Source organism: Eptatretus burgeri, chromosome 18 (assembly GCF_056783735.1).
Source record: "Eptatretus burgeri isolate ZD-2024b chromosome 18, Ebu_testis_v1, whole genome shotgun sequence".
NCBI lineage: Eukaryota > Metazoa > Chordata > Myxini > Myxiniformes > Myxinidae > Eptatretus > Eptatretus burgeri.
The window spans coordinates 36,931,001-36,954,010 of NC_140978.1; the positions used below are offsets into that span (position 1 = coordinate 36,931,001).

The 23,010-nt window shown below is 48.0% G+C and overlaps 1 protein-coding gene across 2 annotated transcripts in view; it reads left to right on the forward strand.

Moving 5' to 3' along the window:
* SMYD1 (SET and MYND domain containing 1) overlaps nt 1–22,926 on the forward strand; it is a 53,446-nt gene extending 30,520 nt beyond the window's left edge. Inside the window, exons 8-10 of one of the 2 annotated variants that reach the window (XM_085863786.1) lie at nt 2,339–2,502; nt 5,202–5,370; nt 21,580–22,926. In XM_085863786.1, the coding sequence (XP_085719912.1) occupies nt 2,339–2,502; nt 5,202–5,370; nt 21,580–21,735 (489 nt within the window). In that variant the 3' untranslated portion in view covers nt 21,736–22,926. The remainder of the gene's footprint in view (nt 1–2,338; nt 2,503–5,201; nt 5,371–21,579) is intronic. The other variant, XM_085863787.1, reaches the window with a different exon arrangement.
* Nucleotides 22,927–23,010: the final 84 nt, after the last annotated feature.

Consider the following 23,010-nt stretch of genomic DNA (forward strand, 5'->3'; position numbering starts at 1 on the left):
GAATACGTTATGGGTAGGTTTTGATAACATTGAGAGCACGCTGAAAAACACTGCCATACGTCGTTGTACGTTGGCTTTAAACGTTGTACTTTTTGGTTGTCCTCAAATTTTTTCATGCTTGAAATTTCACGACGTATGCCGGCGTATGACTCACACGTTCCGTACGCTGGCCACAAGTTGTATGCACGGTCTGCGATCGTTGACAGACGTCAACACATGCTACTTGTAAGTTAATCATAAGTTGAGACACGCCGAGGTAATGTTTCGCGTACCCGAAACTTATTTCTAACCTATGATTAACGTGTTGTTGGCACGTTACGCGATCGTTGCCACACATCGACAGACGTTACTTTTAAGTTACTCATAGGCTGAAAGACGTCGGTCGTCCTTGCGTCAGCGTCCACGGCCACGGCCAGGACACTTATTTGCAGCATTCTTCAAACTTTTCTTCGGCATGACGAGGATGTTCACACTTCGATGTCTAGCTTGGCTATGATTCCAATTGTCCATCGGCAGCGTCTATTTAGAATAGTCGAGTTTGAGCGTTTTAACACGTTCAGAAGAAACGCTTCAAATTTCCAAACCCCAGCGTCAAAAAACAAAGGCAAGTGACAGCAATTTAAATCGTTCATTGTAAACAATGAAAATAGCTGAGTGGTACCGTTTAAAAGTCGTTGAGTGTAAAAAAAATCCAATTGCTGAGCGCAAGCGTCTACTTTCAATAGTGGAGATGCAGCCATTTAAATCGTTGAGTGGCAGCCTATGAACCTACCCGTGGACACGCGAACGCAAGGACGATCCATCATAACCCACACCCTCCCCCTCACACTCACCTACTACTGCCAACATGAACAAACTACTACTAATACTAATACTAATAGTAATACTGATACTGATACTGTTACTGCTGACATGGACATCGACTCAAAAAGGACTCGAAAACACTGTTGGGTTCCCCTTTTATGAGCAGCATTTTTATATACCAATTCCCAAAACCGCTGGGAACACGTCTTTATATGGCAGTTGTAACCTAGAAACACGTTCATTTATTTTTTTTTGTCGACCGGAAGACGTCATTGGAATACGTCTACATACGTCGATGTGTGTTGGGACTACGTAAAGAATTGGTTCAAAGCACGTCAAACATCAGTTAGAAATAAGTTTCGCGTAAAAAGGACATTACCGCGACGTGTTTCGACTTATGAGTAGCTTATAAGTAGCCTTTGTGGACGTGTGTAAGCGTCCACATATCGTGTGTAAAACTTATCCCCATCGCACATGGAACGTGTGTCATACGCCGAGTACGTCGTAAAATTTTGAACACGTTTAAAATTTCTTGATGTACTCTACTTACTACGACGTATGATAGCGTACTTTAGCGTTCTACTCACGTATACCAAACTTACTCATACCGTATTTGACGTGCCCCAACGTTTTAGACACATTTTTCTTAGGTCGGCATACGCTGGCAAGATCGCCAAGGTGTGACCGCGATGTTGTCACTTGCATTTCTACGGCAGTTATGATTCGAATCGTTGTTCGTCAGCCTTTTAATAGGCTACGTCACGACATCGTCGGCGATGCGTGCAACGCGCTATGCCTAAGTTAGACTATCGTTGGGCATCGGTTGTGTAGGCCGACAACAGGTTCAGCATTCGTTGGTATAAGTTATCTATAACACAACGAAACGTTCTGTGTCCGTTACCAATGCGTTATACATAAGACCAAGTCGCTATGAATACGTCCGAATCTTTAAAAAAAAACATCAAAAGTTCAACGTAAGCCAGCGTTTTACATACATTTTAATACGTTGCCATCGCTGGCTAAAACGTCAAGATGTGACCGGGCCTTTAGATGTGCTTCCATTATCTTGTTGCCGATTGGATAATTTTGACCTCGCTTTACAGTCAAACTTGGAAGTGCATGCTGGGACCCTGCTTTGTTCTATTTCTCATGGTGGTCACGTGATGCAAGCGGCAAGACGGTGGAATGCTTCTTGGATCGATTGCATTGCATTGCCAGCGAGCTTTTCGAGGCAACTGCATTCGATCTTTATCGCGGGGTTTAGTCGTTTCCCTCCGATTACAATTTTGTTGAGTCGATCACGTTTCATTTCAAGTCGGTTATTCATATTTCCTTTTTGAATACATTTGGCATTCGTCAATAATATTTCCTGATAAACAATGAAAAAAAAATAAGTGCATTCCTAATGAGATCTGATGTCATTTGTTGAGAATCCAATGAAAAACCATTGTTTTTATCTTCAGGGTACTTTTTAATCTTTTGGTAAGATTTGAACCTTCATTGTGAACATTTCTGTGATGATTGTCCATTGCAGGTGGTAAAGCTTGCCACAGAATGTTGGCAGCTGCAGCGGCCCATGCTAGCTGACAGCCATGTTTTGCTTCTGCGATCGGCCACACTCCTCGCTGACAGTCTGGCCTACTTGCAATCTCCTAAGGAGGCAACGCAATTTGCTCTCCTCACTGTCACTGGCTACCGGTACTCCAGCCACACGTATTTATGCATCTAGTATCCCCCAGCAGTTTGATGAACTGTTCGACATATTCTATCATATCAATTAAGTCTTTAATGTAGGCAAGCAGGATGGGCTAGAGGTACACACATTTACCTCCAAGCTGTCAAGCCTGGGTTTGAATCTCGATCCATCATATAAACTGTCATCCTGGTGTTTCACAGGCATGTCGATTCAATGTGTGCTGTCCCTCAGATAGACATTAAAGATCCGACGGTGAGGTTCGCGCAGAGTGGGCGAGCTTTCATTGGCACCATGGCCAAGTTATAAATTCCTGCCCCGACTTCCTGAGCCGGAGTGGTGACCCGACCAGGATTGTAGCCAAGTAACAGCTTTGGCAGCACCATGATGATGATGATGATGATCTTTAATGTATGTAAGCATTGGGAGGAAGAGGCTTGTGGCAGAGTAAGAAGGAGAAAATAGGAGAAGGGGAAAGTTGGTTGAGAGAGCTGTAAGTAAAACTAACGAGGATCTTTTCACTTCATTCTTTGAGGTCTTGGTATTTGGTCATTTTCTTGATTTCTGCATTGTTTAGTCCAAAATCACTGACATTAACACCTTACCTCAATTAGCAATGCCTTCTTCTCTCTTTTTTGTACCTAAGTATGATATCTGGTTGCAACGCTTTGTTTTTGATGTTCACGCTCGATGGGATCATTTGGTCATACGTGAGCGGTACTTCCATGTTTTCAGTCCATACTTTTGGTTAATATTCCCACAAATTTTCTGGAACTGGGATATCAGTTTTTGCAGATGTGCCTGTGGTTAACATAACAAACTCTGTTGTGTCATTGTGCGTACAGCTATTCTGACATGAGATTTTTTTTTTTTGTATTCGGTCATTAATCATAACATATCACTCGCTTTACGAACACCACCTCCACCCCTCACCTTTTTTTTTCCTCTCCCCCCTCACCTTTTTTTTCCTCTCCCCCCTGTCCCCTACTCTCACTCCCCCATCTGAATAAAATGCAGCACTCTCCTCTCGCACCTCTGTCACTCTCTCGCTGTCTCCGTCTCTGTCACCCCTCCCACAGTGAATAGCAGTTTTACACATACATTGCAAAAGTCTTTGAACACCTTCAGGTGGGACAAGACTAATTAGTTGGGAGACATTAAGCAAAATACCCAAGGCTGTTCCCCTATCTCAACCTCTAGTTACTTTCTTTTATCTCCACTTTTCACCTCGGCCACCAAAGATGGATGGAAGGTTATGATTTCATCCCGGTTTGTCTCACAGCTCTGTTTATCTGTGAGCACAATATCTCAAAGAAGTTATGAACGGATTCAGATGAAATTTGGTGCGTGGGTTGGTTGTGCGACGAGGAACAACTGATTCGATTGTGGTGCAGATACGAGATTTTTAAAATCTTTGAAGTGATTTTTCACCATTGAGTGATGGGGCCAAATACGATCGAGAACACAATATTTTACAAAGTTGTAGATGGTGGATGGCAAAACTTGGTGGATGAGTTGGATAGGTGACAAGAACAAGCCATTGAAATTTTGGTTCAGGTCCGAATCCAGATCCGGCCCATCAGTGGGATACAAAACGCAAACTGTTCAGCCTGGTGAAGATATGTGCTCTACCAAGTGCATTTTCATCTGCTTTGGAATTGCCTTTCAACATGCCCCTGCTCTGGCCCAGCGTGTCCCTTGTGAGAATTTCATATTTTGATCAACTTCCTTGGTTAGTCTTGAGCATGTTGGGAGGTTACTAATTCCCACCCCCCCCCCAGGCTAGTATCTCTCTGGTCCCATGCTGAAGGCCTAATCACACTTGCCACGGCGGCCGTGGGGTCTTAACGGGTGGGTTAATTTTTTATTTATTTTTACCAGTTTTTTTTTTTTTTTTTTTTTTTTTTTTTTCGGCTTGTCGAATTGCTACCGCGAACGTAGAAATGAAAAAAGTTATAACTCCGCGTTATAATTCCACGGCGACCCCTACGGCCTGTAAAAGATAGGCAAACGGCATAGGGCCACCCTGAGGCCACCGCAGAAACTCTGCGGCCGCCGCACGTTTCTGTCAATTCAGAGGGCGTACGGCCGCCGTATCCTCGCCGTAGAGCAAATGTGACTTCGGCCTCACCAGCTCTCTTGCCCCCTGCCTTCTCAGGCGGTTCTCTTGCACACAGGGGATGAAGTAAGACATCAGCTCAAACACAGCTAGAACAGGAAGAGGTTGAACAGACTGAAGAAGTTGTTTCCATAATTGGAAGAAAAGAGGAACAACAGAGTGGACATAATCAGTGAACTTGGAGTTTTGGGAGTTTCACCAGAAGTAGGTTACTGGCAGACTGTGAGCACTGAAGAAACCTGGGAGGTCCCCATCGTGTTCACTGTGCCCTCCAGCCACATGATGTGTCTATCTCATTCCAATGACCACTCATACTCAGATCACCACCACCACCCCGCTTTTACACCACCTTTCTTATGGAGAGTGAGTGGAGCCAAAAGCCAAGTATCATGCAAATCCCACATATGAATTATTGATTAACTTTAAATAGTTAACATACAGCTCGATTAACCAGATATTTGTAAGTGTTCCTCATTTTATTATGTTGTGCCAAATAACCACTTGTGCCAGGCAACAGAAATGCATGTTTCGGGGAGGGTATCTCTTCTAACTCGCCATCGTTCCTAAACTCCATTCTTCTTCCAGGAAGATCTACCCTCCATTCCACGCCACTTTGGGGCTCGCCATGCTCAGGGCAGGTGTGACTCATTGGCAAGCAGGGTGCATAGAAGAAGCTCACGGGTTGCTCTGCCAAGCAATGTCTGTGCTCTTGGTTACTCATGGACCTTTGCATCCAATCACCAAGGACCTACAGGTAATGCAAATGGCATGAAGTCTTTGTTAAATCATAGACTTACATCCACCAACTACACTGCGCACTCCCCATTCAGCACATACAAATCAGATGGCCACATTAGAAAGCTTGTCCATCACCATTCCGACCAACCGAGCTCGAAGAACCTGGATGTGCCTTTGCCTTTTTACATGAAAACTCTGTGGAAAGGCTTTGCTCTTATCCATGAGATCTACATTATTAACTCCACCCCATTACCACATTATTAATCAGCCCCGTCGGCTCTCCTGCCCCCTTCTCCATTTCCCCCTATGTCCTCACGACATCGGTTCTCCTGCCCCCCCCCACCTGGAACCTTCTCATCCAGCCCCCCAGCTGGAACCTTCTCATCCAGCCCCCCCACACCCAGTAGCTCTCTGGTCCCCCGCCCCACCGACTCTCTTGCCCCTTGCCTTCTGCAGTGGCTCTCCTGCTCCCTTCTCAGTTTTTGCCCTGCCCCCTCCACTCCACTGGCTCTCCTGCCCCCCACTTCTCAGTCCACCCCCTCCCCCACTTCTCAGTCCATCCCCTCCCCCACACCCCTGAGAAACGCTGGGTAACTCTGCTAGTTATGAATATATTGTTATGGCTGTGGAAATTTGCATTACACCATGAAGGGCCTGAAGGTGAGATATCTCTAAGTACATGTGCAGTTAGCCCAAACCCATTGCATAGAGGGAATTTATGTGATCCATTCAGGCTGCGACACTTTGAGTTGGCCATTTTTTTCTGTTCTATCTTTATTTTGAACCAACTACGTCTCAACCGCCATCACACAACAACCACCATGCCAGCCATCGTCACCAACTACAACCACGCTCCAACCCTCAGACAACAACAACGCCAACATCCATGACCTTTACCTTCACAACTCGCTCCCACATCATCGCATCACCACCATTCCCAAACGGCACCATAACCATCAAACCACCACCAAAAACCCTCCACCACCTTCACCTCTCCTTCTACGGCCATTCCCGCACCACCTGTGAACACTGAGCGTCGGGCTGTCTCGGGCCCGTTCGGCGATTGGTGCCGAACGCACCGAGCCGAGAGCGCAAATAGCGGCCTTTCCGAGGGAAAAAAAAATCGGATCAAGAACGCTACACAATTTTCCTCCATCCAATTAGCAAGCGCGGGGCGGCTTGGCCCCCGCCTCCAGGCGCGTCTGTGTGAAATCGATATATGCAAATTCTAGGATCAGGGGAGATTAACGTCCCCTTTCCTCCGACCAATGGGCGAGCGTGGCTCCGCCCCCGAGGTCATCCTGATCCGGATATTTGCATATTAGCTGCTCCTGCTGGCCTATAAGAAGGCGAGCGCAAGGCTAATGAAGTGAGTCGAGTGGCGAAGTGATCGGTGTGTCATCGAGTTGGGTTCTGGAGTCGGCTGAGAAGAGTTGCGGGAAGAGACAAAGGAGCTCGGGTCCGAGGCGAGAAGGACGGTGGTCGGCGACGAGGTCGCGGTGTGGGATCGCTCGTCGCAGGACCCAAGCCAGCCAGCCATTCTCCTCACCCAGGGCATCAACAATTCCCCCTTTTCCCCATGCTGAGATAGTGCAAAAAGGGGGCCCTGTTCCCACCCCACTCCAAACGTCGTGCCAACGAAACCCGCCAAGGAGCATGGAGTCGGGGCACAGCCACGCGGCCACATCTGCGGCTCGCCCGCCAACGCGTCTCGAGGATGCGGGTAGGACCCCCCCGGTCTCGCGGACCTGGCCGCTCCTCCAGGTCACGCGCACAATTGGCCTACAGGCCTGTACTCCCCCTTGTCTATGAGGGTGGCTTCTTTCCTTTGCTTTTGAGTAAATGTGTGTTGGCGCTGTCTGTAAAGTAGAACTGTATAAGTGGTACCGTGTGTGCTCATAGTCGGTAGTAACTCTGCGTCGTTGTTGCTTTTGTTTTGGTTGCTATATGTGCATTTTGACTGTTTGGCTGTGTATATGTGCTTTCCGTGTGCCGGGAAATAAATGTGCATTGTGTGTACTGTTTTCCCGTTTCGCTTCGTCTTTTCTTTATTGACCCTCCATCCTGCTTCACGTAAAGGGTTCGTAGTGGGTGCAAAACGCCCAGTAAATAATCTGAACCGTCGTGGTCGACGATAACACCGCTCGGTTATCCCGATAGTACGGAAGGGGCCGCCCAAGCGGCTCGTGTCCGGAGTCGACCTGCGGCGAGGTACGATCGCCCGGTTTACCATCCGCGTGGGTACTTAGGTCGAGTTTGGTAAACAACCCTATCCTACATGGGTGGCCGATTGGCACGATTGTGGTGAGGTCGAAAGGCCCACCCGTGACTGGCTCCGGGCGATAGTTCCCGGAGAGTCACGACTGAATTGTCCGTCCGGTGAGCGACGCGGTCGCGATTCGAGTGACGTGGCCGTTCGCACACCGGCGGGCGCGAATTCGCAACACTGGTGTCAGGAGTGGGATACGAACCCATCCCCCTCCTCGCAACACTGGTGTCAGGTCGTGGGACACGAACCCATCCCCCTCCTCGCAACACTGGTGTCCGGGAGTGGGAAACGAACTCTCCCGTCTCAAGCTAAATTCACGGGAATCGGTTCAGGGGTGAGAGGAGCGACCCCCAATTCCCTCCAAATTAAGAGCGATTTAAATTAACCCTTTACGAGAAATAGGATGGAGTCTCAAGGCGAGCGGAAGCCGGGGGTAGTAGAAATGGATGTAGAATTGGGAGAATCCATGGTCCAGGATGGAATCCCCGTGCAGGACATTGTTGTGCAGGATGAACTTCCCCAATCGAACCCAGAACCCGAAATGGGCGCGGCAGCGGCAGAGGCCACGGTGTATGACACCTCCCCCCCCCTCCGCCAAAACCCCCCGATCCTGGCCGAATCGGCCCGGCCAAGCGCACCCGACATGGCCCAGCTATTCGCCATGCTGGCGGGAATAAACAGTAAAATGGATGACATGGAAGCAAATACACAAACACTGCGGGGTGAGGCCACGAATAGACCGTGGCCTGTAGGCAGGCATAATGGCAATGGCGAGGAGCGAAACACGGGCAAGTGGAGCTCAAAATGGCGACGCCACGTGTGGGAGCAAACGAGCTGGGAGGGAGTGCAACGGTTGTCAAGCCCGCGGTGAAGGCGGGAACAAAAAAAAAAATTCGCGGGACGTGTTGGACGAGACTTGTAAAAGTGACTGAGAGAGCAACAGTGACGGTGACCGAGAGGGAAAAACTAATCGGGGTGACGGAGACACGAGGTGACGACAAAGTAAAGGAAATAAAAATAGTGGAGACAAGGGAGGTAAAGGGTGAAGAGGTGAGCGAATTGGCAGAGACACGGGAGATGGAGGGTGAATTGGACGGGGTTAGAGACACACACACACGGAGGTAGTGGAGGACCATGATGGGGAGCTGGCGGACTGTTTGGGGACCCGGTGTGAGCAACTGGATAGCCTCCTCCAGGAACGAGGGGAGGGAGTTTGCCCCCTTGAAGCTGATCACGACCAGGTGGGTTCGGTCGTGCTTTGCGAGGTCGAGGGGAGGAGTGCTGCGAACGGGTGCACGGAGAGCTTGGGGGGTATAGAGGCCCCGGAACCCCTTGTGGGGACACGAATCCCCAGTGTGGTTGCCCCGGTGTGTGTGGTACATGGTGTGAGTGCGACCCCGTGTGTGAGTGGTGTGGTCGCGAGTGTGCCGGAGAGCGTGCTTCCCAGCATGCCGTGTGTGAATGGGGCACCGCAGGTGGAAGAGACCACGTGCGTGCAGGAAACGGCATGCGTGTGCGAACAGCCGAGTGGGAGTGCGGCCCCGTGTGCGAGTGGTGTGGTGGCAAGTGTGCCGAGGTGCGTGCTTGCCAGCACGCCATGTGTGGATGAGGCACCGCGTGCGAGTGTCACCGCGTGTGTGAGTGAAAGGGTCCGTGTGAGAGAGACAGTGTGTGTAAGAGAGCGGTATGTGAGGGAGATGACGGTATGTGAGGGAGATGACGGTGGGCATGCGTGAGCATGCAGCCGCGTCTCCCGGGGTGAGTGGAATGTCGTGGTGTGGGAGTCTCGTGACACGCGGGAGTTTGAGCATGTGTGTCGAAAGGAGACGGCGACGACAACGGCGACAGAGGGACAAAAGCCGGGTAGAGGGACAACCCCCGTTGTCTTTCGATTCCCCCCCCCCCACCCCAATGTTCATTGCCATGTGCGCCAGGATCGTCGTCGTAAGTTGTACAGACTGTCCTGTTGGCAGCTACAACACGGGCCTCCAGTGGCGGCCCGTGCACCGGTTTTCTTTTGACTTTTGTTTTTCCACCTGCAGAGTCCATTGATCCTGGGCCATGGTTTCGTGTAAAATGTGTAAGTTAAGGTTAAGATGTACCGTAAATATGAGTGCGCCCCCGGCATGTCTGTCTTAGCGCCAGCAATTTTATTTCAGTCGTCCGCGTGAGTGGGTTTGTTTAGTTAGTTACTCAGCCCTCAGGTTATTTATTTTGGGGACATGAATACCAAGAATGTCGCACTCGGGGATCCGTAGGTAAAACGTACTTGGGGAGAACTACACATGATGGCACACGAAAATTTGACGACTCGGGACGAGTCTGTAAAAAGGGGAGGGGGTAGTGTTATGGCTGTGGAAATTCGCATTACACCATGAAGGGCCCGTAGGTGAGATATCTCTAAGTACATGTGCAGTTAGCCCAAACCCATTGTATAGAGGGAATTTATGCGATCCATTCGGGCTGCGACACTTTGAGTTAGCCATTTTTTCTGTTCTATCTTTATTTTGAACCAACCACGTCTCAACCGCCATCACACAACAACCACCACGCCAGCCATCGTCACCAACTACAACCACGCTCCAACCCTCAGACAACAACAACGCCAACAGCCACGACCTTTACCTTCACAACTCGCTCCCACATCATCGCATCACCGCCATTCCCAAACGGCACCATAACAATCAAACCACCACCAAAAACCCTCCACCACCTTCACCTCTCTCCTTCTACGGCCATTCCCGCACCACCAGTGAACACTGAGCGTCAGGCTGTCTTGGGCCCGTTCGGCGATTGGTGCCGAACGCACCGAGCCGCGAGCGCAATAGCGGCCTTTCCGAGGGAAAAAAAAAAAATCGGATCAAGAACGCTACACGCCCACTTTTCCTCCGTCCAATTAGCTAGCGCGGGGCGGCTTGGCCCCGCCTCCAGGCGCGTCTGTGTGAAATCGATATATGCAAATTCTAGGATCAGGGGAGATTCACGCCCCCTTTCCTCCGACCAATGGGCGAGCGTGGCTCCGCCCCCGAGGTCATCCTGATCCGGATATTTGCATATTAGTTGCTCCTGCCGGCCTATAAGAAGACGAGCGCAAGGCGAATGAAGTGAGTCGAGTCGGGTGGCGAAGTGATCGGTGTGTCATCGAGTTGGGTTCTGGAGTCGGCTGAGAAGAGTTGCGGGAAGAGGCAAAGGAGCTCGGGTCCGAGGCGAGAAGGACGGCGGTCGGCGACGAGGTCGCGGTGTGGGATCGCTCGTCGCGGAACCCAAGCCAGCCAGCCATACTCCTCCCCCAGGGCATCAACAATTCCCCCTTTCCCCCGCGCTGAGATAGTGCAAAAAGGGGGCCCCGTTCCCACCCCACTCCAAACGTCGTGCCAACGAAACCCGTCAAGGAGCAAGGAGTCGGGGCACAGCCACGCGGCCACATCTGCGGCTTGCCCGCCAACGCGTCACAAGGACGCGGGTAGGACCCCCCCCCCCACGAAACCCTGTCCAATCAGGGCAAAGATTACCTCAGGGGACCGGTCACCCCACCCCATCCGGGGGAGGGATAAGAATCGCTGGGCTCCCCTCGGAGTTCGCTGGAGTCGGGCTGGAGTTGGGTTGGAATTGTCGGAGGAAAAAGGGATCGCCATTGCTCCTGGTCTGCAGTCGTCGTCGTCGTCGTCTGCGGTCTTTTCAGGGGGTCCTCACTTCGTTGGTGGAGTGCCTGGTTCGGGGGTTCTTTTCGGTGGTTCCATGGTCCTGTGCTTGCTGGTTCGCTCGATGCGGCTGGTCCCATCCTGGTTCGCTTGTCTCGAAGAAACCGCACGAGGCGGACAGGTACCCGGCCAGATTCTGACCCTCCAGTTCGCCTATCCTCCCGGGCTGAAAGGCTGAATAAAGGCCAACCGGCCGTGTGTGTGTGTGTGTGTGTGTGTGTGTGTGTGTGTGTGTGTGTGTGTGTGTGTGTGTGTGTGTGTGTGTGTGTGTGTGTGTGTGTGTGTGTGTGTGTGTGTGTGTGTGTGTGTGTGTGTGTTTGGCTCCAGTCTGTTAAGTAGAATTGTTAAGTGCTTTTCACTCACTGTACATTGCATTTTATTTGTGATCACTCTGCTCTGTGTCTCCCTTCCCAGTAGTTGTAAATAAACCCGTTAAATGTTCCAGCTCGTTGCCTGTCGGTTCTACCATTGACCCAGCATGGTGCGGGCTTGAGAAGTAGTAAGGCCGTTTGTGCCATAAATTGTTCATTTGGCCCGGAACGGCTTTGGTAACTTCCACTCGGTTACGCCGGATCAGAGTCGGTAACAGCGACTCGGTTCGGACAAAGTTAGCCGAAGGTGTGGCTTCCCCGGTAGTTAGAAGGCGTGGGTACTTAGGTAAATTGGAATTTGACAAGTGGACCCTACCTCACGCCATCGAAATATTGGCGACCACGGTACTTTAAGCGACCTGTCGACTCCGGAGTTATCCGGGGTGACGACCTTCCAATTCCGGTGTTCGGTGGGAGATGGCCCAACTGCTCCATCCAGCGGTCGTCTTCGCCACCGAACCCGCCACCACAACAATAGTCCAGTCAGTTAGGGTCAAAATATTTACAGACTGGACAAAAGCACCAAATTGGCAAGAAGGTAGATTAGAGTCCAGAGATTAATTTTTTAAAAGGAGACCGCGACGATCGATTCTCTGTTCAGTACCAAACGGGCCTAAACTTGGCCCAGATCGATGGGCATGACGCTGGAGTATTGGTGTGGAGGAACGCGCGAATTTGATGACCCACCCTAATTATACGGTGCTCCGCGTGGAGGAACTATGGAACATCAACAATGGCGGCAGTAAGTTGTGCTCTGAATTCGTCATTCTTTCGCGTTAGAAAATCCATTTTCGGGGAAGAAAAGGGAGTGGGAGGTCGCGTTATGACACCAAATATGATTTTACTCGTCCATACATCCGAATGGTGTAGTAGAGGCGTGTTGTTCGGTTGTAGTTGTGCAAAACAATGGCAATTTTTACGACGCCAGCCACTCGCCGGAAAAATGATTTTCAATGATAGCCCTACATTACATGCAGGATCTGTTGCCTCACCCACAGCAGAGTTATTTATTGCCCCCTCCCCCCCCAAAAAAAATGTGACCTTGCAATCTGACTACCCTGCCCTATGGCTGACTATTATTATTATTTATTTAATATAACCTGAAGAAGGTCAATGTATTTTATGAATCCAAAAATATAGGTAGCTTTATGTGTTTATGAACATTTTCATGTATGATGATGATACATGCAGATCTGTTGCCTCACAGCAGAGTTATTCCCCCCCTCCTCAAATTGAAAATGTGACCTTGCAGTCTGACTACCCTGCCCTATTATTGGAACGAGTACGTGCCCGTAAAAAAAAAAAAAAGAATACATAAATATTCCAACCACGAGCAAGAAACAACAACCACACAGGCAGTTTCTTCGCTCTCGCGTGCCCGTACGTGCGTGGCCCGGAAGTTCGCATATCACAGTATTGATTATTCGCAATTCAGGTTTTAATGGCCAATTATTAAATTAGCGCCAACGTATTTTACCTTTTCGCAATGTCATGGCAAGGAAAAACAAGAAGAGAAGAGAGAGAGAAAAAAAATTACTTCCTGGTTCGGAGCATACCAGCACTCTGATGTTACCGAAATGTATGCACCGTCTAATATGAAAACGATCATAACTTGGGGCATAGTGTTTATCTATAAATGCGCATAAGAAATCGAGAAATTATTAGAATACACGAAGTCATCACTCTCCGGAAGCCCGTACGTTGTAACCTGTAATGGGGAACGCGACTGAGCTTCCCTTCCCCCATCGGCCACGCAATAACGTGTCTTGTCATTGGTTTGGTAAATAAATGGCCATAACTTGGGAAGCACTTGTCCGATTAATATCAAACCTTGAAAAGGCACATCCTCAGGGCCCCAGCAATATATCTGGCAAGTTTCAATTAGATCGGACCAGTGGTTGTGGAGAAACAGCAGGGAGGGACACACACACACACACACACACACACACACACACACACACACACACACACACACACACACACACACACACACACACACACACACACACACACACACACACACACACACACACACACACACACACACACACACACACACACACACACACACACACACACACACACACACACTGCTGGAATTATAGATAGATGAAGGCATGGGTGGTTTTGAGGCCTGTACCAGTGTTGTATTATTGCCAGTTCTCATACTGAGCAATAATACCTGTACTCAGTCTTGAGGGATATTCCTTCTTTTCTTCTTCTTCTTCTTTCGGCTGCCCCCGTTAGGGGTCGCCACAGCGGATCATCCGTTATGATCCGCATAATGATTTGGCACAGGTTTTACGCTGGATGCCCTTCCTGACGCAACCCTGATCACCTCTTACGACACAGGGATATGGTACACCTATTCTAACCGGGGCATACACTGGGCCTAGTATACTGGTACTCACTTCACCGACCTCGGAAGGATGACAGGCTGAGTCAACCTCCTGGTGTGTATCAATTCAAGCGGCCAACGGGGCTTGAACTCAGGACCTTTTGGATCCCAAGCCGCTACCCTAACCACTACGCCAACACCAGGCTTTGGGATATTCATTCTTTTAAATTTCTAATATGATTATGGATAACAGGATGAAAATAACATCTTAATGATGTGATAAGACATTCCGGCAGTGTGAATGAAACATGCAGTACTCTTTCAACAACTCGTACCATCCCTCGAGAGACTGCCGCCGACTCGGGATGCCTTAATAGAGCACTTCAAGAGGTCCATCCTTCAAGCGAGTACATGGGTGACGAGTGACAATCCTGATATGCCTCACTTCTCGCCTGCTGATTTCGGCTGGATATCCGTGACTGGAGGAACGTCATGGACTCCACTGTGGACCACACGTCCTCCCATGTCCCAAGCCTGCAGAGAGTTCATAAAGTGCAGATGCACAAAAGAATGCTGCGTCTGCAAGTGTAAGAATGCCCATTTGGATTGCACGTGCCTCTGCAAGTGCACTTGCAACAGGAACAATAAACCAATGTCACCCGCAGGGTGACCCGTATCTTGCCAAATGGTGACCACGTGTGACTTCTTTAAGGTCACACTGAGGTGAACAGAGCTGCTATCCACCAGGAGCGACTCCTTGAGGAATATCTGCCTACGAGAGATTCCGATGAGAATCGTTCTACAGAGTAACCATGAAAAATATGCTTTTGCCTCATAACGTCACCAAATGACGTCATAATGTCTCAAGCTTGACATATCTAGAAAGCACTCATCGAGGTGTTCAATTTGATGTACTACACGATATGGTTCCTAAAACTTGAAAATTTGACCTTGGGGTCAAATATGTTTGACCTGAGGCGCTAACCATGAAGGTCAAGGCCAATCGCCACCAAAAATTAATCCGCTGAGCGCCAGACCATGAACTATATTCCCATGAAGTTTGAAGACGATCCGATCAAAATTACTCAAAAAATAAGGGTTTCGTCGACTCCCCTGATTTGCGCCAAAGTGACCTTGACCTTCAAAATTTTGTGCACGGAAAGGGACCTCTATAGGCCTCTGATATGTGAAGTTACAAAAATTTCCGATGATAACTGTGCTCTGCAGAATTTTTTATACGTGATTACAGACAAACAAAAAAAATAATAAAAAAAAACATACAAGCTGACTAACATATCTTGCAAAATTTCGTTTTGGCAAGATAAAAATTTTCGTTTTGGCAAGACCGACTCCTCTCCAGCCTTGCCCCCCCTGCTCTCTCTGCGATTTGTCCCAACCACATTTCCACAGGGCGCTCATGGTCCGCCAACAACCCCCTTCTGGTAAAACTACCAAAATCACGAATCACTGCTCATCTTCACTCTTTCATTCCTCTTTTTTCCCGCCTTTGGAATAAACTTCCTCACTCTATTCTGACTTCCGGTTCCGGTTTTGAGCGGCAAGAGGTCTCCTTCGGGGCTCCCTGCTGACATTCTCAAAGTTAAGTTCCGGTTGTTATTTGTCCCGTTTTAACTGTTTAATTTTCTCACCTACATGTTAATGTGTGTTCCTAGTTCGGTTTTGTTTCAAAAATCGTGCTATTTTGTGAGTATTTATGTCGACGTTCTCACCTGGTGTTTGAGGCCTAGTCCTAGGCTTGAGGCCTACCGGTTCCACTTGGTGTTCGATCGTTTTTTTTTTTTTGTTTGTTTGTTTTTTCTCCCCATTACCTTCAATTTCTATCCTCCCCATTACCTTCAATTTTCATCCTCCCCACTTTCCAAATATCCCCCATTCTCCCAACTAATCTCTTTCTTATCTCAAAAAAAAAAAAAAAAAAAAAAAAACCCAACAACAACAACAACAACCTTCTCCCGATTCTACTTCTTCCTCTTAACTTCCTCCTCGTCTTCCTCGATTTCTTTTTTTTTTTTTTTTACACTTCCATGACCTAATCTGTTGAACTCTCTCATACATTAATATTAACAACAAAAACGATCTTATAATGCTTCATCTTCCTCTCTCACACATGTGGTACTCTTTACTGTTTCACAATGCACTACTCTTCTGCTATTTTAACAGACTGCTCTCATTTCGACCTGTCCTTCATTCCTTGCCTAAAAAATCCAACTATTACAGCGCTTCTTCTCTCCATGCTCTGAATTCGCCTTCATTGCATCCATCAAGAATTGTGTTAAATCGTATATCTGACCTAAAACTTTTAAAAACCACAGTTTGCCATGGATGCTCGCTTTCCATCAACCATTCTTTTTTTCCAACTTCAGTGCCAACTCACCCCCCTCACCCCTCACTCTCACTCTCAAAGCAACCATCCCACTCTTCTCCCTCCAAGCCTCCCTCTCACCTCTTTCAAAAATTCCCCCTCACCTTTCTCCCACCTTTCATCCCCCTCACTCTTCCTTCTCTAAGTTGCCCCCCTCTCATCCACCAACCTGCCTCCCTCCACTGCCCTCTCACCTCCATCTCTTCACTCCACCTCCTCAAATCCTCAACTGCCATCTTCCTTGTCTCTTGTCCCCCCTCTCTCACAGCACCACAGAGCCTTTTCTCCTCCTCATTCGGCCCCCTCCCCTCGCTATTCTGCAATACCCCACACTCCTTCAGCAACCCTCCTTACCTCCCCCTCGTCCCTCGTCCGACCCTCCCCGCCCCCTCCACCTCCTGCACCAAAAGCCTCCTCCCCTACCTCTTCATTAAAAGTGTGGACCTCAAATATCCGGGGCCTTCGCTCAAACCTTTCAGATCTTTCCATGCAGGTTGCCACTGACAAACCAGACATTATCTGCCTAACAGAAACTTTCCTCTCCCAAGACGTGTCTGACTCCCAAGTATCTCTCCCTGGTTACTCCCTCTTACGGTATGACAGACCTGAGCCTCGTCCTGGTGGAGGTGTTGCTCTCTTCATCAAAGACTCTATTCCTCACTCTCCCTGCACTGCTCTCACTCCCCCACACCCCCAGGAATACCTCTGGCTTCGGCTTCCCCTCCACTCCCACCTCATGTTTATATGTGTACTGTACCGTCCACCGAACAGTGATGACTCCATCTACACCTCACTCTCCGAAAACATGGACCATCTTCTATCTTCTCATCCAAACTCTCTCTTCCTCTTATGTGGCGACTTCAATTGTCATCACGCCAGTTGGCTAGGTGTGGGTACCTCTCTCACCTGCCATGGGACATCAGCAAAAGCTTTCTGTGACTCATTGGGACTGACTCAATCGGTCAACTTCCCGACCCGGATCTCAACCAATGGTACTCCATCTCTTCTGGATCTGATTTTGACAAATTTCCCTGACAATATCTGCTGCTCTTCCTTCGCTCCAATTGGTTCTTCTGACCACGTCCTTATTAAAGTGGACATCTCTCTGGCTGTTATCAGAGAACCACCTCACCGCCGTCGAGTCTGGCATTTCACTCAAGCCGACTGGCAGGGTCTCCGAGCAGCCATCAAACTTACAGACTGGTCTGCTATCACTACTTTCTCAAACATCAACTCATCCTGGGAATTCTTTCAAAGAAACTTGCTCTCCCTCATGCACAGATTTATCCCCTCTCGTGTTCAGTTGTCTTACCCTTCCTCCCGCCCTTGGTTTACTGAAGCTTGTGGCGAGGCAGTTGTCCTGAAACAACATGCCTTTGCCTCATGGAAAGCAAACCCAACTGAGGGCAATCTCAGTTCTTTCCACAAAGCTCGGAACAAGTGTGTATCTACCCTCAGGAGAGCCAGAAAACAACATCTTTCTCATCTCAAGTCTGAACTCTCAAACCTCTCTCCCTCCTCAAAATCCTGGTGGCGTTTAATCAAATCTGTTTCTGGTGTATGTTCCCCCTCCATCCCCTCCCTTACCTCAAATGGCCGCACTGCTGATTCCACACGTGATAAAGCTGAATGTCTAAACTCGGTGTTTGCAGCTAAATCTTGTGTCCCAAACCCATCACTATCTCTACCCACTTTACCCAGTCGCACCCAACTGTCCCTGGACTCTGTATCCTTTTCTCCTGACAAGGTGGAGAGCTTGCTTTCAAACCTCGAGTCAGATTCTGCAACCGGTCCAGACGGCATCAGCCCACGTGTCCTCAAAGCCTGCTCTTCTGCTCTTGCTCACCCTCTCTCTGTTCTATTCACCCTCTCATTTTCCCAAGGTCATCTGCCATCTGCTTGGAAATCTGCTAACATCACTGCCCTGCATAAAAAGGTGCAAAAACAGATCCCTGTAACTATAGACCAATCAGCCTTCTCCCAATCATCAGCAAGGTTATGGAATCCATCATCGCTTCAGACATGAAATCCTTCCTCTTCTCCAATGGCTTGATTTCCAATCATCAATTTGGTTTCAGACCAGGTCACTCTACCCTAGATATGCTGCTACTGCTCTCCCATCAATGGATGGAGGTCCTCAATGCCAGACAGGAAATCCGAGCCGTATCCCTGGACATATCACGTGCTTTTGACACAGTCTGGCACCCTGCCCTACTCACCAAACTCTCTGCCCATGGTATTCAAGGCCATCTCCACTCATGGCTCGCAGACTTCCTCTCCTGTCGCAGTCAACGTGTGGCCCTAAATGGAGTTCTTTCATCCCCTCTTCCTGTGCAGGCTGGAGTTCCTCAAGGTAGCGTTCTGGGCCCTGTTCTTTTTCTGGTTTTCATCAATGATCTCTCGGACTCTCTGGAAAATCCTCTATTTCTCTTTGCCGATGACTCAACCCTCTGCCGTACCATCTGTCATCCCTCAGACCGGCAAGCAGCAGCTTCTTCGCTCACTGCAGATCTGGATAAAATCACAAACTGGTCCAACACGTGGAACATGTCTTTCAATCCAGACAAATCTCACACTCTCACTATGTCTCTTCGAAAGGACCGTTTACAAAACCCCCCATCCACTTTCTCAACAATCCTCTGGAAGAAGTCTTTTCTTTCAAGCTTCTGGGTCTCACGATCTGCCATGACCTTTCCTGGGAAAGTCACATTTCCAACCTTGCCTCAAAAGCCAGTCGCCGACTGGGAATCCTCCGTCGTGCAAAGTCCTTCCTCGGCCCTCTTGAGCTCCTGACCACTTACAAAGCTTTTGTCCGTAGCCTGATGGAGTACTGCTCTCCCCTCTGGGCTGGTGCTCCTGCCTCCCACCTTTCTCGACTTCACGCTGTCGAAACCAGGGCTTTTAAGATCATTGGCATCTCCCGCAATGAAGCTGAGTCTTTGGGCCTCTCACTCAATCACCGCAGGTTGGTCGGTGGTCTTTCTGTCTTCTACCGACTCCTCTCCAGCCTTGCCCCCCTGCTCTCTCTGCGATTTGTCCCAACCACATTTCCACAGGGCGCTCAAGGTCCGCCAACAACCCCCTTCTGGTAAAACTACCAAAATCACGAATCACTGCTCATCTTCACTCTTTCATTCCTCTTTTTTCCCGCCTTTGGAATAAACTTCCTCACTCTATTCTTTCCCATTCTTCCCTTCAGGCTTTCAAAACAGCTGTTCACCACCACCTCTTATCTTCCCCCATCCAAATCCTCGATCTTTTCTACCCCCGATAATCCACCCAAGCCCACTTCCTTCAATTCTCCTGCTTTCCTTCCTGAAAGTCCCTGTAATGTCCATCTTCTCTTCGCCATGTTCCCCGTCCCATCCCCATCCCTCTCCCTTCCACAGTTCACCTGTGTCTGTTCCCCAATGTTTTGTCCCTTCCACTCCCGCCCCTCTTGTCTCATGCCTCCTTGCTGTGAGTTGTGTGTTAGCTCTCATACGAGCCTCGACCAAGGTATACAAAAAAAAAAAAAAAAAAAAAAAAAAAAAAAAATAGGAGCCAATAAACATGAATACAACTTACATTTCATTGCCGTTAAGCATATCCACCCGTGGTCAAGGGTGACCTGGATGAAACAGTGTTCAGGTACACGTCGCTGTTTTTTCACTTGACCATTCGTCACGTATGACGAATCCGGCCCATCAGTGGTTCCATCAGTGGGATGTTTCCTGGCTCAGCGTCCAGTTTTCGGTATTATCGCTCACATCATTATTATACAAATTAATTAGTTTCTCATCCTGTTAATATGCTGTTCGGAATGTTTTCTTATGTGCATTTCTCTTGCGTGCGCATCGGAATTTAAAGCTCCATGTGCAAAATTGAGATTTTCAAAAAACAGGTGTTATATTCTAATGTTATTAGATTTGTTTAGTATATTATAATACTGTCGATTGAAAAGCGAAATGTTTACACCATCCGAGCAAAGTGGTCTCATCAATTATGGAGAGATTTTTGAACAAAATCGACTTATCTATCTATAATTGTGTGTGTGTGTGTGTGTGTGTGTGTGTGTGTGTGTGTGTGTGTGTGTGTGTGTGTGTGTGTGTGTGTGTGTGTGTGTGTGTGTGTGTGTGTGTGTGTGTGTGTGTGTGTGTGTGTGTGTGTGTGTGTGTGTGTGTGTGTGTGTGTGTGTGTCGGCTGTTTCTTGACAACCACTCGTCCGATCTAATTGAAACTTGCTAGGTATATTGCTGGGGACCTGAGTATGTGCCTTTTCAAGGTTTGATATTAATCGGACAAGTGGTTCCCAAGTTAAAGCGCATTCCCCATTACGGATTACAACGTTCGGACTTCCGGATAGTGATGACTTACTGCATTCTAATAATTTCTCGATTTCTTATGCACATTTATAGATAAACACAATGCCCCCAATCCAGTCGTCGTTTACGAGAGTGAAGGAACGGCCTGTGTAGTTGTTTGAGTTTTTTTTTTTTTTGCACTTACGGGCACGCACTAGTTCACTTTAATGTTGAACTGATGCATGTCACTTTCTAATATCTCTGGCTCTTTACCAACTCGTCAGTTGTTTAGATTAAACAATGTTGTTGTTCGTCACGGTTAACTTTAACATGGTCATAGTCGAGTATTAAAGTACGACTAACTTTTATCGTGTGACGTTATGTACTCTACTCTTCTACTCACTTATGAAAGGAAATTCCACTTTCTCCTCCTGTTGGTAAAACCGTAGCAAGCGCAGCTTTCTATTTTGGCATCTTTCAAGTACTTCAGATGCAATTTTGCCCGGAACGATAATGGCAGCCAAGGTTTCTAATCTGGCCATGATATACTCTAACTATGCCCTCTAGTGGTTGAAATGTAACTCCATGTGCTAAATGAATGAGGGCACATCAGTGAGGCTTCTCACTATGCTTATTGGTGCTGTGGCAACATGCAGAGCATGAGTGCATCCATCACTATAAAGTAAAAACAGCTGTTCAACATGATTGTAGAATGTTAAATGATGAGCTTACACATCGACACATTACAGGCAAGAGATATGACATTGGGAGATGATGGACAAAGATACACCATTTGAACAGAGCCTCGCATCATGAACTTGGTGCTTGAATGAGAATGTCAAACAGAGAAATTCATTGGTGGTTGTTGTTGTTGTTGCAGGCCCTCCGTGTGCAAACAGAGATGGAGTTGCGGATGTTTCGTGAGAATGAGATCTTTTATGAACAGATGCGTCAAAAAGCCCTACAGGGTGGGAAGATGGTCATGATGGCCGAGCCATTATCTGCCCCTCAATCACTCTTCGGTCACTCTAAGTAATTCAACGTGTCTCATGTAGAAGCTCCCACTAGAGTAATTATCAGACGTCAGCTCTGCGTGAGTTCCAATATACCTTGTGTCCAATTTGATTGGCAGCTCAATCACCGACAGAAGTGTTAGAGTCTTGCAATTTAGGTCTTCCATAGATTGGAAGCTCTCTTTGAAGTCTCTACCATAATGAAAATATCAGGTAGCAGTTATCTCTTGTCTTTATATTCCTCACTTGATAAAGTTACAAAACACACATATATGGTAATGAGGCAGCTGAGTGTTCAAACACAGGATCGATTTTTGTTACCAAGAAAAGAGAAATGGCTGCAGTAACTCTTTCCCTGATGCTGTGATAACATGTACACATGTTGTGGTTTTAAGGTTGTTCCTATGGTTATGAGATTGCGGTTTTCACAAGGCAGAGCAATGCATTCTCATGCTGCACCAGTGGCGTGTACTCGGCTCGAACCGTGTGAACTTGTTGCCCCCTTTTTTTCACCAGGACCAATCCTGTCATCAAGGGGGTAAAACAAGTGGGTCAGAGAACACTTGCTGGGCAATAGAAGGCAATCATCTCTGTCCTTTCTGGCTACGTGTGGTCTGGCTCTGCTTGTTACCTCTGCCACCGAGGGTGGAGGAGGTTATGTTTTCACCCCGACTGTTTATCTGTCTGTCTGTGAGCAGGATAACTCAAAAAATTATGGATGGGTTTGGAAGAAACTTGTTGGACAGGTTGGATCTGTGCCAAGGACAAATTGATGCGATTTTGGTGAAAATCTGGATACAAGAATTTATTTTCATTTTTCAATTGATGCTTCACCATTGAGAGATAGGGACAAAACAATATACAGCACAGCATGATGTTTCTAAAAGTGCTGGATGGATTTGGATGAAACTTGATGGGTGAGTTGGTTAGGTGACAATAACAAGCCAAAAATGTTTTTAGTGCAGGTCCCAATCCAGATCCGGCCCATCAGTGGGATACGAAATGTTCAGCCTGGTCGAGGTGTGCGCTCTACCAAGTGCCCTTCTACTTGAAAATGTTTTTAGTACTTGTTTGGTATAGTACGATTTCTGTGAGTATGATTTGCATTTAGGAACAGAACAATTCTGGTTAACCATTTTGAAATTGCCATGCTTTCCTCTAAATGCTGAAAATTATGTTCAAAAGAAGATTTGAATTACACATTTCATATGCAATAGCAGGTTTATCCTGAATCAGAGACACACACAGCGCATGCGCGAAAGGCCTCGTCATTAGTCATTTTGAAAGTCGCACATTTG